The sequence below is a fragment of the Corella eumyota genome, chromosome 2 (assembly GCF_963082875.1).
Source record: "Corella eumyota chromosome 2, kaCorEumy4.1, whole genome shotgun sequence".
Lineage (NCBI taxonomy): Eukaryota > Metazoa > Chordata > Ascidiacea > Phlebobranchia > Corellidae > Corella > Corella eumyota.
The window spans coordinates 182,679-200,220 of NC_137491.1; the positions used below are offsets into that span (position 1 = coordinate 182,679).

General features: G+C 35.1%; 4 protein-coding genes across 4 annotated transcripts; 2 read left to right on the top strand and 2 right to left on the bottom strand.

Moving 5' to 3' along the window:
* The first annotated feature begins 775 nt into the window (after positions 1-775).
* On the top strand, positions 776-4,276 carry LOC145743833 (phospholipid scramblase 2-like). Its single transcript, XM_082561889.1, has 8 exons — positions 776-849; positions 1,192-1,360; positions 1,548-1,625; positions 1,921-1,997; positions 2,064-2,194; positions 3,286-3,506; positions 3,839-3,897; positions 4,135-4,276. Exons 1-8 carry the CDS (start codon positions 811-813, stop codon positions 4,168-4,170), a joined length of 810 nt encoding a protein of 269 aa, XP_082418015.1. The 5' UTR covers positions 776-810; the 3' UTR covers positions 4,171-4,276.
* Positions 4,247-8,077, bottom strand: LOC145743832 (uncharacterized). Its single transcript, XM_082561888.1, has 8 exons — positions 7,938-8,077; positions 7,264-7,340; positions 7,043-7,154; positions 6,391-6,672; positions 5,508-5,808; positions 5,033-5,284; positions 4,595-4,826; positions 4,247-4,456 (listed from the first exon to the last, which is right to left on the bottom strand). Exons 2-8 carry the CDS (start codon positions 7,289-7,291, stop codon positions 4,353-4,355), a joined length of 1,311 nt encoding a protein of 436 aa, XP_082418014.1. The 5' UTR covers positions 7,292-7,340; positions 7,938-8,077; the 3' UTR covers positions 4,247-4,352.
* A 21-nt stretch (positions 8,078-8,098) lies between these two features.
* LOC145743837 (bolA-like protein 3) lies at positions 8,099-9,599 on the bottom strand. The gene is made up of 2 exons (XM_082561893.1): positions 9,478-9,599; positions 8,099-8,480 (listed from the first exon to the last, which is right to left on the bottom strand). The coding sequence occupies exons 1-2, from the start codon at positions 9,560-9,562 to the stop codon at positions 8,221-8,223; spliced, it is 345 nt and encodes a 114-aa protein (XP_082418019.1). The 5' UTR covers positions 9,563-9,599; the 3' UTR covers positions 8,099-8,220.
* Positions 9,600-11,920: 2,321 nt separating this feature from the next.
* LOC145741285 (SH2 domain-containing protein 3C-like) lies at positions 11,921-17,128 on the top strand. The gene is given in 11 exon segments (XM_082558848.1): positions 11,921-13,168; positions 13,497-13,729; positions 13,894-14,692; positions 14,773-14,910; positions 14,983-15,062; positions 15,122-15,215; positions 15,275-15,352; positions 15,497-15,617; positions 15,709-15,908; positions 16,044-16,167; positions 16,889-17,128. Coding segments are annotated over 11 exon segments (2,031 nt in total). The 5' UTR covers positions 11,921-13,156; the 3' UTR covers positions 17,041-17,128.
* Positions 17,129-17,542: the final 414 nt, after the last annotated feature.

Here is a 17,542-nt window from a genome sequence, read left to right on the forward strand (position 1 = left end):
AACTCATGCTGCCAACACACAACCAGCATCTTATTATTATCGGGCAATTACAACCTATAATATTCCACACTGGCAAATTTAACTCGAGACTTTGTCGGGGTTACTGATGTTACTCTATGTTTAGGTCTTTAAGCTTTCTTTCTCACATCAAGAAAAAATAAATGTAAAAAAAAAAATTATTTGGCAACCTTGGCACATTTTTTTTTTGGCACATGTGCCAAACGAACCCGCAAGCCCGTCTCAGGTTGCTAGGAGACCCGCAAGCCCGTCTCAGGTTGCTCAGGTTGCTTTGTGATGTAAGAAATCGTTCAGGTTGCTAGGTTGGTTTGTGATGTAAGAAAACCGTAAGTTCGTTGATATTTAGAAAATTTGTTTTAAAATACAAATTAATTCTAGTCAGCTAGTGATTCTAGATTAAATGTGTATAATGATCTACTATTAACCGACTTTATGACGTCACAATCATATAACAAATCTTAAAAGGAATCTAGTTTTAAGAAATTTAAAAAAGCAGAAAATGAAAATTCAGTTTAGGTTTCTGTTAATATAACAAAAATATTAAGAAAATTAATTTTAAAATAACAAAACAAGAATAATTTATTGCCTTAAGACTGAAGCACCGGAAAGTAGCAAAATGTATTATTTATTAGCCACCCTTTGCCTATTAAAGTCAACTTTTGGTGCCAAATAGGATAAATTTGAAAGGGTTATTCTATTGCTTTTTCGTTTACAAACGCTTTAGAGACTAAATTATAACCAAAATAAATTATTTTTTAGTTTTAAGATTTTAAGAACATTTAGTTTTTGAAAATGAGCCAAGATTATAAGAATCCGCCGCTTCCAGGGCAGGTAATATGACGTCATAATATAAGTTATAATAACGTAACATTTGTGCTATTTTAAACGAAATAATTAATTAAAATTACTAAATTGGGAATCAATAATTAACAAAAAAGTTGATGTTAAAATAAGTAATATAGAAAAATAAAAATTTGAAATTTAAAATTTTTAATTAAACAAATTATTAATTAGTAAAATTTTCAAAATAAAGAAATATCAATTATTTAATTAAAGAAATTAATAATTAGTAAAATTAACTCTTACCACGTTGAAAACTAAATATTATAACAACTTTAAACCGGAAGTTATAACAAACTATCCTGTATGACGTAATAACTGCTTTTGTCACAGGTCGCCCCGCAGTTCCAAACCCAGTACAACCAACCTCCCCAAGGTCAACAAGGTCAACAAGGTCAATGGATGAACCTCCCCTCAGCCCTTCCTGGTTGCCCCCCAGGACTCGAGTATTTGACCCAACTTGACCAACTCCTTATCCACCAACAAGTCGAACTCTTTGAAGGTTTGTGACGTCATATAAATGGTCATATAGGCCATCATTTCAAACACAAAATGGTCATATAGGCCATCATTTCAAACACAAAAAGTTAAAATTTGTTGAAGTTTGTGTGTTAACTACTTTTATAAAACTTTCAATGAAATTATAATTGGAACAATTTAACCAATTATGACGTCACAAATAATTTTAGCTTTGACGAACATCGAGACAAAGAACAGATACGCGATCAAGAACAGTGTTGGTCAGCAATGCTACTTTGCACATGAAGGTAAATTTAACAATTATTAGTCTATGACGTCACTTGTTCGGGTATTGTTATGTGGGAACGTGAAAGCGTTTGTGCAACAAAGGACCATTGTTCCCGTTTGTGCAACAAAGGACCAAAGGACCAAGCGCGGATGAATACATGTTTGTTTACGTGGTTACCGATAAACAGAAATTGAATCAAGTATAGTGTTATCACGGATGAATACACTTAAACGGTTAAATGTTTTTAAAAAAGGCGAAAACATTTTTCGTTTTCGCGGATGATTATAATTTTACGCGGATGAATATTTTTACAGAATCTGAGCTGTGCATGAGAATTTGTTGCGGGAACCAGAGAGGTTTTATGATGCACGTCGTCGATAACCTTGGCAACGTGAGTATGACGTCATAAGTAGTTTCCTTTTCATAACGTCACAATAACTAATACATTATGACGTAGGAGGTGATAAGGATGACGCGTCCATTTAAATGCTGGGCCGGATGTTGTTGGTGCGCGAACCAGGATTGTTGCGCTCATGAGATCGACGTCGAAGCTCCTCCGGGAAACGTCATCGGGAAGATCAGACAATCGTAAGTATGACGTAGGCGGTCATGATTGTGACGTAGCTATTGTGACAGTGACGTACATGGCAATTGTTGTGACGTTGCTGTTGTTAGTATGACGTATGGGGTCGTAAGTATGACGTTGCGATCTTGATTGTTACGTAGCTGTTGTTACAGTGACGTGGAAGGTCATTGTTGTGACGTAGCTGTCGTTAGTATGACGTATGGTGCCGTAAGTATGACGAAGGGGGTCCTGATTGTGACGTAGGGGGTCCTGATTGTGACAATGACATAAGGGCATTGTTGTGACGTAGCTATTGTTAGTATGACGTAAGGGGTCGTAAGTATGACGTAGGCGGTCATGATTGTGAAGTAGCTATTGTTACAGTGGCGTGGAAGGTCATTGTTGTGACGTAGCTGTCGTTAGTATGACGTAGGGGGTCGTGATTGTGACGTAGGGGGTCCTGATTGTGACGTAGGATGTCCCGATTGTAACAATGACATAAGGGGCATTGTTGTGACGTAGCTGTTGTTAGTATGACGTAAGGGGTCGTAGGTATGACGTAGGCGGTCATGATTGTGACGTAGCTGTTGTGATAATGACGTTGGGGTCATTGTTGTGACGTAGCTGTTGTTAGTATGACGTATGGTGCCGTAAGTATGACGAAGGGGGTCCTGATTGTGAGGTAGGGGGTCCTGATTGTGACAATGACATAAGGGCATTGTTGTGACGTAGCTATTGTTAGTATGACGTAAGGGGTCGTAAGTATGACGTAGGCGGTCATGATTGTGAAGTAGCTATTGTTACAGTGGCGTGGAAGGTCATTGTTGTGACGTAGCTGTCGTTAGTATGGCGTAGGGGGTCCTGATTGTGACGTAGGGGGTCCTGATTGTGACGTAGGATGTCCCGATTGTAACAATGACATAAGGGGCATTGTTGTGACGTAGCTGTTGTTAGTATGACGTAAGGGGTCGTAGGTATGACGTAGGGGGTCATGATTGTGACGTAGCTGTTGTGATAATGACGTTGGGGTCATTGTTGTGACGTAGCTGTTGTTAGTATGACGTATGAGGTCGTAGAAAAGAGTGACGTTAATAATATTTTTATTATGACGTAGGCAGTCATGTTGGAAGCCGAATTACACGATCGCGGACGCGAGTGGGAACGTGATCTTCAACATTCAAGGGCCTTGTTGTATTTGTCACGGGATCTGTTGCACCTGCGACTTCCCGTTCGAGATTTTCACCCAGGATCAACAACCGGTCGGAAAGATCTCCAAACAGTGGTCGGGTCTGGTTAAGGAGATGTTCACGAATGCCACCAACTTTAGCGCTACCTGTGAGTCCTCTAAGTTTATCCTTAATGTGAGCAAAGATAACATTAGTTACCCTGACCCACTCTACCGAGTTGCCTGTGGCAGTTTGGGATATTATAGGGAATATAAATGCCCGATAATTATGCTGCTGATTAAGTGCTGGGTCAGCAGGAGTTCATACCGTTTATAGTGCCTTACTCAAGGGCGCTACAGCATGAGATCAGTTGGAATCGAACCCAGGACCTCATGTAGTGAAGCCAGGTGACCACCTCAAAGCCCAAATATTCATTGTTCCATACCGAACAATTAAGAACAGTGTCAAAAACCAATTTTAATTCTTTAAATATTTGTTTAGTTCCACAAGACTTGGATGTTAAGTTGAAGGCCACGATATTGGGAGCTACTTTCCTTATCGTAAGTATAGAGAATGAATACGTTTATTGCCGATTAACTGGTTTTATCGCGGAGTAATATGGTTATTATAACTACCGGTATTTAAGAATAACAAACAAAGGGTTTAAGTGGTATTTCTAGCGGAGGAATACGTACTTTGGTGTTACTTAAAGATGCTAAAAAGTGATTTAAAAATATTACCCAAACATATTTGTATGTAATTGGCGGATGAATACTAATAATCAGATCTATTTACAGGATATGATGTGGTTTGAAAATCAGAACCAACAATAACTCGACAAAAACTTTGGAAATATTTTCTTCGGATTTTCTTCTTTGTTTTAGATTGTGATTTATTCTTAAACTTTTGTTAATATTTGGAATAAAACTTTTAACTTTATTTGTTGGAGTGAAAAATTAAAAATAATTATAAGATAATTAGTAGTTAGATGATGACATCATAATCGTCATAATGCTTAGAACCCAGTGTCATAATCGTAGGCCGGGTTTTTTTGACTAGAGTTTATCTTGATCTCCTCGTAAGGATGGGAGTCGTTGTCCATAGCAACGATGCTCAATTCTACAACAAAAAAATTAATAAATTATGACATCACAAACCCACAGAAGCGTTTATGACATCATGAACCACAATAAAAGCATAATCATGGCATCACAAACGCTAACATAAAGTACAATTATGACATCACACAAGACTTACTTGATGCATTTTTCTTGCCCCCTGTAAACACAATAAACGAGATGACAAGGAACAAGAGGATTGCTCCGACAATGGGAAGAGAGATGATGAGAGCCAGGTTATCATCCCCGATCACAGAGGAGCACAATGCAACAAAGTTGACGTCACTGACGAGGTCCATTGTGTCTGCACACATCATCAAATTTTCATCGTAGATCTTCTCTGGATTGTCGCTTATGTAGGTGTCCAAGTCCTGAAAATATTAGCTCATAATGACAAACATTTATTACTTAAACCCTATTACCAAAAACAATATGCTGAAAAAAACAAGACTTTCTGCCAATAAGACATTTTTTTATTAAATATTTCTTCTGTAGAAGATTCCCTTTAATTAACAACAAAATTTAAACAATGTTATCCCCTTTAAATGTAATTTAAGAAATGCAAGAAACCACAAACCTGTAAATCACAATCACACGACCACGGATTGTTTCCCAGCCAGACTCGAAGGTTGTTATTTGTTAATTGTGACATCACGACCGGGTCAAGGTCAGTTAGAAGGTTGTCATCCAAGCGTAACCGAGTCATGGTTGACTTTGAACTTGCAAATGCATTGTTGGAAACAGACTGAAGGTCGTTTCCGGTTAGGTAAAGTCCTTCAAACGTGGCATACATAAACATATTGTTGTCCACTGCAGTTATTTGGTTGTTCTGTTAAAAGAAAAAATTTGTAGATGATAACATAATCATAACATCATTTCTATGACATCATAAGAGTTATGACATCTTAACACGTATGACATCACAGCAGTTATGACATCTTAACATTTATGACATCACAGCAGTTATGACATCTTAAAATTTATGACATCACAACATTTATGACATCACAACAGTCATGACACCACAACGGTTATGACATCACAATACTTACAGAAAGGTCAAGCCATCTCAGTTTATCGGCTCCTTGGAAAGATTGATCGTCGATCTCAGAAATTAAATTATCGGCAAGGAAAACTTCATACAGCTCTGTAGCGCCATTTAGTGCTCCAACAGGGATCTTTGGTATTTTGTTGTTGTTGAAATAAAGTTGAGTGGAATTACTTGGAATTACAGGCAGGGTTTCCAAAAGATTACCAGAGTAATCGATTGAATATAACTCGGTAAATTGAGATCCGAAATTATCGGGAATTGATTTTAATTTGTTGTTGGCAACACCCAAGTACCACAAAGCACTAAAAATTAAAAAGGAGGTTTTAAATGTTTATCCTCGATGTGGGAAGGTGAAACGCGCGACCTAAACATGGAGTAACATCAATTACTCCGACTTAGTCTCGAGTTGACTTTTGAAATGTTATATAAATTATAATTGCCCGATAATTAAGCTGCTAATAAATGCGGGGTTAACAGGAGTTCATATCGTTTATAGTGCCTTACTCAAGGGTTCTGCAACATAAGAGCAGTGGGAATCGATCCCAGGACCTCATGTAGTGTAGGAAGTGTTCTGACCACTCCACCACGCTGCCCATTAAAGAGATGGTTCGGTCGCAGAGTTTCTTTTTTAATTATGGACTTTCCCTATTACTTTTAAATCCCAATATCTCAAAAACTACTTGACCAATTTTTAAAATAATGATATCCTCGTACAAGTTGAAAAAATTCCAACATAATTAAAAAAGAAACTCTGCGACCGAACCATCTCTTTAAAGATTATAATTGCCCGATAATTATTTTGCTGATAAATTGTTGGATCAGTAGAAGTTCATAACGTTCACAGCACTTTACTTAACTCAAATAACAAAACTTAAAATTTTTACCTTATGTCCCCGAACATATCAGTACTTAAAGTTTCGACCAAATTATCGTAAAACGAGATCTGGGTCGCAACCACAAGATCAGCAAACATCCCAGTTTTTATCTCGGCTATTTGATTTTGATTCAAGTTTAAAACTTTTAACGAAGACATTCCGTCGAACAAACCAGCTCGGAGATCCCCTATTTGGTTGCCATGGAGATCGAGGGTGATTAGGTTAGAGGCTGGGACATCGAAGGTCCCAGTTTCAATTGAAGCTATTGCATTGTTTTGAAGGTAAACGTATCTGTGATGTAACAATTGTTTTATTTTATTGCCAATGGTGTTCAAATTTCAAAAAAATTTTTTTTAAAAACAACAAAGATCAACAAATGTATAATTAACAAAACTTATTAAGTTAATATTTACATAAAGAAGTCTTGTGGACAATATATATATATGTATGTCAAATTTATAGACTTTAAAAATAAATAAAATTGTCGCTTGTGGTGTTGGGGTAAATTATTGCATGCAAATATTAGTTGTGACCATATTACAACAAATAAAATGTCGGCACAAAAATCGATATGTTAACAGGGGCTTTAGAAATTGCATTAATAGTATGTTGGCTTATCAACTAGTTTAAATAATGACTCTACTGTTTCTTTTTAACTTACTGCAAATTAGAGAGGCCGGTAAAATCTGAAACCTTTAATTCCTTGATGTTATTTCCTTGGAGAAATAGTTCAACTGAATCTGTTGGAATATTCGTCGGAAAATCTTCAAACTCTGAAAAATATTATCAAATATATATTAAAAGTTTTAATAAAAAAGAAATTTTCAAATATTTAGTTAATCCTTAAACCAAGTAAACTATAACAGTGTTTCCAATAAATACCTCTATTAGCACAATCCACAATCTCCATAAAACAACTGCATTTTGTTGGGCAACTCTGTATTTTTAGTACGACCAAACTTAAAATAAAAATTATTTTCAACATTTTTGTTTTTATTTAGAATCTAATAAAAAAACATTTTTAATAATAAATTAAAGATAACCAACCTTTTTAAAATAATTTAAATCTAAAATTTATAATTACTTAAAAAACTTTAATAATTTATTTTAAAACAAATGCAAAACCTTTCGTCAAAAACTGATTCAAACTGAATTAAAGAGCAAAATAACTTTAAAAGAAAAAGTTTAATCCGACAACGCCCAACTCAAATAAGTCGACTTTTAACTTCACACAAACTCGTGTAACTTAAATTTCTAATCAACTTGAATCAGTGTGAAAATAACACAAAATCGTAAAAGTTATTTCATAATGTTTAACTATTACTGTGACATCACATGGACGAACAAAGGAAATATGTGAACAAACAATAAAGTTAATTATTAACTGATAAAGCACACAGGGCTGCTGGTAAACAACATTTTTTCATTAAAATCAATTTACAGAGAAATAAAATGATCGTTAAAATAATTAACAAAAAATTTAAAGTTTTTATTAATTTCATGTTTGAACCATAAGAATTTAAAAGTTTTAACTATTTAAGAAATTTAATTTTTACCTTTTTCAGTTTAAAAATCGTTATTTTATCTTGGGTTTCATCTCCAATTTGTGAATATCTTCTTTTTTAATTCACAGAAAAAAAAAATTTAAACAAAAATAAACAATTCTGTAAAGGCAAATGATATAAATAAAACAAAAGTACACAAAATAATTAAAATATATCATTTTAAATACAATTCCTTAATTGTAGTAATCAAAAAAAAAGGTTTAAAAAAAACAGGGTTTCTAAAAATCTTTGTTGCAGGGTTGCCAAATAATTTGATAGTGTTTCCAAATAATTATTAAGTTGAGGTAAAAATTCGAATCCCGTGCATTTTCTCAACTTCACTTTTAATAGCGTCTGTCACAAGTTTATGTTGTCTGACTGTCTGAAGTCCGACAAACTCGTCCGATTGAACATGAACTTCATACATTTCACCACAACCACCTGACATGTCGGACACTTTGATGTCAGTGGCTGTAGGAAATCGTGTCCGCAGGATTTTGATGAGATTTTGTTCGCCAATGGACGCCTCAGGTTTTGAACTTAGAAATTTTGGATCTAAAATTTTATTTTTGTTTTTAATTTACAAAAACAATTAAATAAAAAACATACTCATTTTTAATTTTTTTTGTCCAAAAGTTTTGTCAAAAAATAATATAAACTGTATATATACATAAAATTAAAAGTAAAAAACAGGCTGTTTTAATTGCAATTTTATAATTAAGTTTTTTTGTTAGTTTTGCTATGTATACGTCGACTAACTATGCGATAAATTCATAGGTGGGCACAGTTAAACGAAAAAGCAACTTCGTTAAATGGTTATTCGTTACACATAACAGTAACTTCGCTAACGTTTTTTCGGTAAATTAAACCAAGTGTGACGGAAGTTATCATTAAACGTTAACGTTAAAATTTAATTAAAACAAACAAAGAAATTACCTTTTTTATAAAAAAGATTTAAAAAAAATAGTTTTTCTCTTAATCCATGTTTTAACTAGACGAAAAGGGTTAAGAAGAAGTTTTTAAAACTGGCATAGGCCTAATGCCCAAATAACAGTGGTCGGATAGTAATTACTTACATCGTTTAAAAATTGCGACGATTAAACCCGATAAACGGCGATTTTAAACATATATATTCCTTATATTACCATGGATTTACTTGTAAAATATTGAGTTAACGGGCTTAATTTAACGGAAGCACAATTTAACGAAAGTTAACAGGTCCGATAACGATTTTTAAAATTAACTTAAAAGTTAAATTTTAACAAAAAAATTAACTTCGTTATTTAACGTTTAACGCATTAACGATTTGGTGCCCACCTTTGGATAAATTGTAATTGGGGCAGCAAAAAAATAATGTCTTATTTCATGGCAGGGTTTTTCGAAACTGCACAAACAAACAAAATGTCATTCTTAAATTTGGAATGAGCTAATTTTTTAGTCTTTAGAACTGTAGGAAGGTGTTCAAAAGTTTAGTAAGCTTTTGTGTATAGAAAAGATTTACAATAAAATGTAGTCTTTAAAATTTTCTACAAAAACCTATAAGAAAACTTACAATTTTTTATAATAAAATAATTTGATGACGTCATATTTTGATTTGTCCTCAATATATGAGAAGAAAACGTACGAACAAGATTCATGACAACAACTTTTAAGAATAATTTTTTAATTTTTTTGTTTTCTAAATGTATGACCACAAGTTTAAATATAAAATTAAATCTTTTAAGATGATAATTCCACAATAACCTTTCTATTAATAATTTTGTCATAAGTTTCATAAATTTAAAAACAAAAACACATGTGGTTTGTTGTTACTCAGCAAAATTATTTTGTGCGTCATAGTTTTCAGTGTTTCCAAACGAATTCCACCAATTACGTTTTAAATAAAAGCTGAAACTTTTTTGGCACTATGATGTCATAATAAACTCATTAAAACCCCAAATTTTACTTATTTTTAATAAATTTAATGAATAATGTTAAACTTTGGCCGCTTTTGCGTTAATTAAAAATGGGACGAATCAAGAACAAGCCAAGTAAAAGTTTATCCTCACAACAGAATCAAATGTAAGTTACAATGTTTTTTTTTTTTTTGTATATCTTTATCCTCGATTTGAAAATGTCAAATGTGCAACCTAAACATGGAGTAACAACAGTTAGCCTAACTAAGTCTCGAGTTGACTTTTGAAATGTTATATAAATTACAATTGCCGTTAATTAAGCTGCTGATTAATTATTGGCTCAGCAGAAGTTCGTACCATTTATAGCGCCTTATTCAAGGGCGCTACAGCATGAGGGCAGTGGGAATCGAACCCAAGACCTTATGTAGTGAATCGAGTGTTCCGACCACTACACCACACTGCATAAAACTGTTTTCTTAATTTCGATTTTTCATAACAATGATTTGATAATTTTAACATTTAAAAAAAAATAAAGAAAGTTAATTACTTTAAATATCAACAACTTTGTTTTTGAAAACAGATTAAACGACAATTCACAACCAACTACGTCACAAAGAACCAAACACACGTCATCAAATAATAATGTACCACCCTTAATCGCTAAGCAACAAACAACAGATAGTAATGTGACGTCATCTAGTAATAAAACGTCGACATCGACTACGTCATCAGCACAACCTCACGTATTTGAACAAGTAACGTCACAACAATCTACGTCACAAAACGAACAAACTACGTCATCACCAAGCAATAACATTAAAACCCCGACCAAATGCAAACGTCATAAACGATTGTTGAACATTACTTCGTCAAGTGATGACGTCACAACTCCAGAAGAGAGCACAACGATCTCTGAAAGTGAAGAAACGTTTGATGACGTCACAATGATGAGAACAAAGGAGGAAGAGAAAGTGATGAGGATGCAGAACAAGTTGGCGAAGATGGAGGAGACGCTGGAGATCATGTACCGGAAGTTTAAACTCCACGAGGACAACATTGACGAAATGCAGGTGACGTCACTACAGTAATGACGTAGTGGCAGCACATTGACGTAATTTTGCCACATTGACGTAATTTTTATTAATAAAAAAAAAATTAGGTGACGTCACAGAAGAGTAGATATGACGTCATTTTATTGTTTTATTTATGACGTAACATCCGGTTATTGTTACAGGAGCGACTTTACTTGCACGAATACGGAACGCCCGGAACGTTTTTGTCGTCCGTACGATTTTATTTCGCTTTGTTTAAATGCACAGTTGTTCCTATTCTCGTTGTAGAGGGTTTCTATCAACTTTTGTTCAACTCGGCTCAATAAAACCAACCGCTAGATGATGTTGTAGGGTTATTTTTTCACTTTAAGAAAAGTCCCGTAGTCATGGTATCTAACTACAAACCAAAAGGTTTCGGGTTTAAGTCGCACCAATGCCACATTATTCACCCTTGATCCCGGGGTTTACAGAAACCTTTGACACGTCACAATGACACAACCTTACCCAATAATAAAATATAGAACCCCACAAAAATATAAAAAAACTTACTTGAAAAAGATAAAAAATGGCAGAAAAGGGAATTAAACCCAAGACTTCATGTTTCAATATAAGATTATATTAATGCTGTCTTTAATATTCGTTATATATAGTCACGTGATTTATACGGTTATTGCGCGAAAATTGTTAATATTTAACCCATTGTTTACCTTCGTTAACAATTCTCCATAAGTGACGTCACAATACAAAGATGTTAAATCGCGGAAACGTTTTCACATAAAAGTCATAAAAAACAATTTTAAACAACATCAAAGTTAAAGTTTTTAACATTTTCTTTAAAATAATTTTCAAAATAAAATTGTAAATAGTTCGCAGACGTTAAAGAAGATAGCAAACAAAACGAGAGAATTCATTAAAGGAATGCGAGAGAGTCTCTCCTACACGGTTGAACGATTTTAAATAAGCAGTTAAAGCCTGGGGCCTTGTGTAAAAAAAACAACTTAGATGAGTTAGAGGTTTAATTTCTATTTAAATGTAACTAGAAATATTAATATTTCATCAAATTAATCGTAATATACCTAAAATAAATGTTGTGATATTTAAATATTAAGTGATGCTAGTTTTAAAACTTAAATTTTAAAGTTTAATAGAAAGATATAATATTAAATAGATGTAAACGTTAAGGCAAGTGTAAGTAAATGTTACAGACAGGCAGATGTAAATATAATGTTAATATCATTCAGTTTAATAAAATTATTAAAATAATTGAAGTTAGGTCAAATAAAGGATAAAAAATATTAGATTTTGTTTAATTCTGATTTTAAATAATTCCCGCATTGATGAGTTAACAATCGGTCGTTGATGACCTCATAATATGATTATTATATCCGGTATTGTGATGGAACAATTGGAATTCGTCAGATAATTTGCAAAATAGCATAAAACTTTTAAAGTTGTCCGCGAATTTATTTAAGGAGTTTGTTGTTCAATTGTCTTAATCGAAAACTTCAAATATAAATAGAATAGTGTGACGTCATAATACTTTTAAACTTTCGATTGTTTTAGAATAAAATTAGTTTGTCGGAGAAACAATCATGTTATTGTGACGTCACTTACACAATTGTTTAGGTTTTAAGTTTCATCGCGTTCTTTGATGCTGTATTTTAAAGCGAACATAACATTGTGACGTGACAATGAAAACATGTGTTTCTTACGTCATCAGCATGAACCTTACGTCATCATATTTGGTTCCGGTTGAAAAATTACTTCGTCACGGTTTGTGCTCATGTGGAATCCAACGTGTGCGACCATGCATGACAAACCCTATCAACGATAAAAAATTATGGTTTGTGACGTCATAAACAAACGAGGTCGCAGTTGTCCAGGCAGCTGAAAGTAAGTTGTGACGTCACAAATACTAAAAACTTTAAATCTTTGTGATGTTAAACAAACTTGTCTTTGTTACGTAAGTGGGTTATTGTGAGTGGAGTTGTTTGAAGTTGTGACGTCATAGAACACGTTGTTGTTGCGCTCGGTTTTTAACAATCGTAGACAATCTACCGCGTCATAATTGAAATGTTAATGACGTCACAATTATGAACAATACACATTATTAAAAGGTCGTCGGTAAACAATAAACATTGTCGGGACTGCAGGGAATTTTAGTCGCGGCAATTATTACGTCGTAATTTTGCATTGTAAATATTTAGATTTTAAGTATTTAGTAAACAAATAAGTGATTGTTACGTCACTGACGCCAATGAAGAAACATCAATAATTTAGAAGAATGTACGAAGAGGTGAGTGTGACGTTTCAATATTTGATTGTTTCGTCATAATAGTTTCAAACTTTTCGATGTATTTAAACTGACCACATTTACACTGTTTATGACGTCATAGTATATGTTTGTTACGCTTCAAGGGGAAATCCCCATCTTAAACTTGACACTAAGGTTCTAATGAGTTAACTAAAAAGTTAATTACGAACTAACAATTAAGTTTAACAACAAAATAAAAAATTTGTTTTAACTTATTTTGTAAAAAAGATTTTAAATTTAAACAATTTTATTTTTAACTTTTTAAAAATAAAAAAATTCAGGTTTTGTTATATTTATTACGTCATAACAGTTGACACCTAGTGGCAGCGGAGTACGTCACCACGCCGATGACGCGTTTACAGCGGAGATGTTGCAGAGAGACCTGGAGAGCGAGTTAAAGTTGGGAAACGACGACATCCGAAGTTACGCCTGGAACCATGGAATGATTCCGCGAGATGTCGCTGAAGAGTTGTTGAACAACGACGGAGATTTCCTCGTGAGAGAATCGATGTCGAGTCCTGGGGAGCACGTGCTTTCTATCAGGTATTGTGACGTAATTATAATGCTATATGACGTGACAAGAATAATGCAATTTTTAAACAATAAAAAAGTTTTTTTTAATATTTTATTTCAAAGTTAAATTATGACATTTTTACGTCATGAAATACAGTTGTGATGTCACAATAATGACGTCATTAATCATCTAGATGGCGCGGTCCCGTCCTCCACTTCAAAGTGAACGAATATGTTCACCAAAGTGGAAAGTTGTCGAAGAAACAATTTCACTTTGAGAGGGATAGCTTCGATTCCATTCCATCCCTCATCGTGTTCCACTTCGGGGAAAGCATCCCGATCTCCGAGGCATCTGGAGCCATCATGCGTCATCCCATTAACCGGGGAATCCCCATTTCGTATACTGACGTCAAATACTCGTCGCTGAGGAAACAACCGCGAAGAACCCAGTCCGTTCATCAACCTATGACGTCACATAGAGTAATAAGAAGAGCTTCACAAGCGTCATCCTCAGAGGAGATGACGTCACCATTGCATTACGTAGATGGTCGTAGCACGAGGGACCCGTTACCTTCGACCCCGCCCCCTAGCAACCCCTTTCCCTTACACTTACCCCAAAGTGGGGTGACCCAAGTCGACAACAGAATCAGCCACCCAGAACACGACGTCACAAAGAACATGAATGGAGTAACAATGGAAAATAGAATCAGAAGATTCGACCCGAACGCTCCGGTGAAACCGAGTCGCGTTGCCTCGTTCAGGAAACCGGTGATACGACCCCATCTAGCGGCAAAATCGGCGGGGAATACCCCGATTAACAAACAGAACAAAATGTCTTTTAAGGGGGGGAGCGCACCTTCGACACCCTTACCCAAAAACGTGACGTCACACCCTCCTGTGACGATGCGAACGCAAAGGTCTGTGACGTCACTAATGTCTGGAGGTCAAGTAAGGTCAACGCCGAATAAAGAAGCAAGAAAGTCGATTTTTAGTGTAAGTATTTTGACGTAACAAAAGATAAATGTTTTTTACAACTGAAGGTATTTTTATTATGACGTAACAATATGTTTCAGCCTTTAAAATTCAAAAGCACTTTGCTTCCCGACGACAACAAACCAGTGGATGGCGCTGTCATGAAGAAGGTCACAAGGTTACTTTTGGTCACTGACCCCTTCAAGCTAGCACGTCACATGACCCTTATTGATTGTGAGGTAAATATAACGTCACATTAATTTGTTTTTATACGAATTATTCATTGTTTATGACGTCACTTGTGTTCTTAGTTATGCAAAGTTCACCAGAACGGGTTGGAGGAAATATTTTTACCGATCGGAGCCCAACTTCGGAAAGATATCATGGAAAGGTACGTCATAAATATAAAAAGTGACGTCACATATACAACTAATTATGACGTCATAATAGGTATCAGTGCGTAGCGTTCTGGGTGGCTGTTTGCATTGTTAGAGGAGGAACAAGTCAAAACGAGAGAGTTGACATTCTTAACGTGTTTATACAAGTAAGTAGTGACGTCATATAACTGGATTTATGACGTATTAATGTTGTATTATGACGTAGGTAGCAAACGAGTTGGTCCACAGTCTTGGAAACGTGTTTGGATTTTCAGCAATGATGCATGGACTCACTTGCCCTCAGGTTTGTTTACCAATTATGACGTCATTATTGTGCCTCTAGTGGCTTTATAACTAGCGCGGCAAGTCGCTGGCAGAAATCGCTTAATTTCAATAAACTTTAGGACCAGTTAAAAAACACTCGTAAGATAAACGAAATATTTTTCAGATTTCCGAGCTTTCGAATTTGTGGCGGGATCTGCAACAGAAATACACGAACAATTACGTCACAATCGATAAAAAGTTAAAGCCATTGTTCAGGTTTCTGGAAGAAGGGAAAGGAAAGATAAGTAAGTTTGTGACGTCATATAAAGTAGAACTTAAGTCGATTGATGACGTATAGAACCATTTTTTATTAATGTTTTAACTTTGATGACGTAGATATGACGTCAACGTGCATTCCTCACATTATGCCCCTCATTCGATTCTTCGAGAATATTCTCCCGGGAATTCCCCACAATACGTCACAGGGGAATACCCTTAAAGTGTTGGATAGGAAACAGATCTCGGCGTCGGAGGGCGACATGCTCGGCAGCGTCGCTAGTGGTGAAGGTTCGGTGAGTAACAGTTTCTAATGTGACGTCATAAACATAGTTTAATATTCTGACGTCATAAAAGCCCGGTATACATAAACAATAGAAATATTCCATAAATTAAAATCTTAATATGATTTAAATAATCACAAATTAGTGACGTCACAAACTAACTGTTTCTAGAATGAATGGTGGCAAAACCTCCCGGATGATAGTTTCGATAGTCTGATGTCACAATTAAGCATCGGCCGAGACATAATGACGTCAGTAGACATATTTAGAAGAAACGCGACTTCTAGATTACAAGGTGAGCAAATTATTTTTATATATCTTTATCCTCGATGTGGGAAAGTCGAATGCGCGACCTAAACATAAAGTAACATAAGTAACTCCAACCCAGTCTCGAGTTGCCTGTGGCAGTTTGGGATATTATAGATCATAATTGCCTGATATTTAAGCTGCTGATTAAGTGCTGGGTCAGCAGGATTTCATACTGTTTATAGTGCCTTACTTAAGGGCGCTACAGCATGAGATCAGTGGGGATTGAACCCACGACCTCATGTGTGGTGTAGCAAGTGTCCTGACCACTAAATTACACTGCCGGTAAAAAATATTATCATTATTTCAACTAAATTTAATTTTAGGTGTTTTGGTTTTATTAATTCGGATCAATGTCAAAAACTGTTAAAAAATATCAATGGAAAAATTACCCCGAAAATTAATCTTACTAATTGACATTTTCCCAAAAAAAACTTATTTGACAGAAGTTAAAGCATTTTTAATAAGCTCACCCTAACAACTCACCCTTCCCCCAACCCTCACCCTAACCCCCCAGCTTACCCTTACCCCAACCTCCAGCTTATCCCAATCCTTACCCTCCAGCCTACCCCTACCTTACCCTAACCCCCAATCTTTACCCTAACCCCCTAGCTTACCCTAACCCACCGCCAATATTTTTAAAAAATTCGGTAAAAAGTTGTCATAAATAAAAATTCCTAAAATCTAATTAAAATTTAATTAATTCTCAGATTTCACGAAAACGATTTCAATTTACGAACTTTTCACGACCGAGTTCCAACTACGGCTGCTTTGGGGCTACAAAGGCTCGGAATCTCCCCAAAAGGAGAGATATCAGAAATTTGATCGCGTCATCACTCTAAGCGCAAAAAAGATGACCTGAGCGGAGTGATACCAACAGCGGATGAATATATTAAAATGTTCCATTAATTTTTATAGCTTTTAATTTTGTAGAAATAAAAATGCACTAATCGCAATCAATTATTTTTTTTGAGTTTTTTTATTGCCACCTGGCAAGGTCACGTGACGCACAAACAAGGAAAAGTATGACGTAATAATAGAAATTGTTTTTCCAAACAGAGTGAATTGTGAGATAACAAATAGAAATAAATTTGCGTCGAGTTCTGTTTATTTGGATAAACGCCAATTAAACCCCAAACATCGCGCGCAATAATAAACCACAGCCTTATGACGTCATAAGCGCACAATTCACTTTATAAATAGAAACCTAAACGAAATGCATTGAAATGTGACGTCACTTCCGTTCTGTTTGCGTTCGGATATGACGTCATAGAGCAACGTTCGAACAGCCTTAGTTGGAAATTCCGTTGCTCATGATCTTGTCGTAACAAAAGAGTATTGTGACGTGGTGTGATGTCATAGTT

Excerpts from the sequence above, each read along its gene's own strand:
- LOC145743833 (XM_082561889.1), top strand. The coding sequence starts at position 811 with ATGAGCCAAGATTATAAGAATCCGCCGCTTCCAGGGCAG. Across the intron at positions 1,626-1,920 it reads ATGCTACTTTGCACATGAAG|AATCTGAGCTGTGCATGAGA; the intron begins GTAAATTTAACA and ends ATATTTTTACAG. Across the intron at positions 3,507-3,838 it reads CACCAACTTTAGCGCTACCT|TTCCACAAGACTTGGATGTT; the intron begins GTGAGTCCTCTA and ends ATATTTGTTTAG.
- LOC145743837 (XM_082561893.1), bottom strand. The coding sequence starts at position 9,562 with ATGAATCTTGTTCGTACGTTTTCTTCTCATATATTGAGGACAAATCAA. Across the intron at positions 8,481-9,477 it reads TTATTTTATTATAAAAAATT|ATCCAAAATTTCTAAGTTCA; the intron begins GTAAGTTTTCTT and ends ATAAAATTTTAG.
- LOC145743832 (XM_082561888.1), bottom strand. The coding sequence starts at position 7,291 with ATGGAGATTGTGGATTGTGCTAATAGAG. Across the intron at positions 5,285-5,507 it reads TGAGATGGCTTGACCTTTCT|AACAACCAAATAACTGCAGT; the intron begins GTAAGTATTGTG and ends TTCTTTTAACAG. Across the intron at positions 4,827-5,032 it reads CGTGTGATTGTGATTTACAG|GACTTGGACACCTACATAAG; the intron begins GTTTGTGGTTTC and ends TAATATTTTCAG.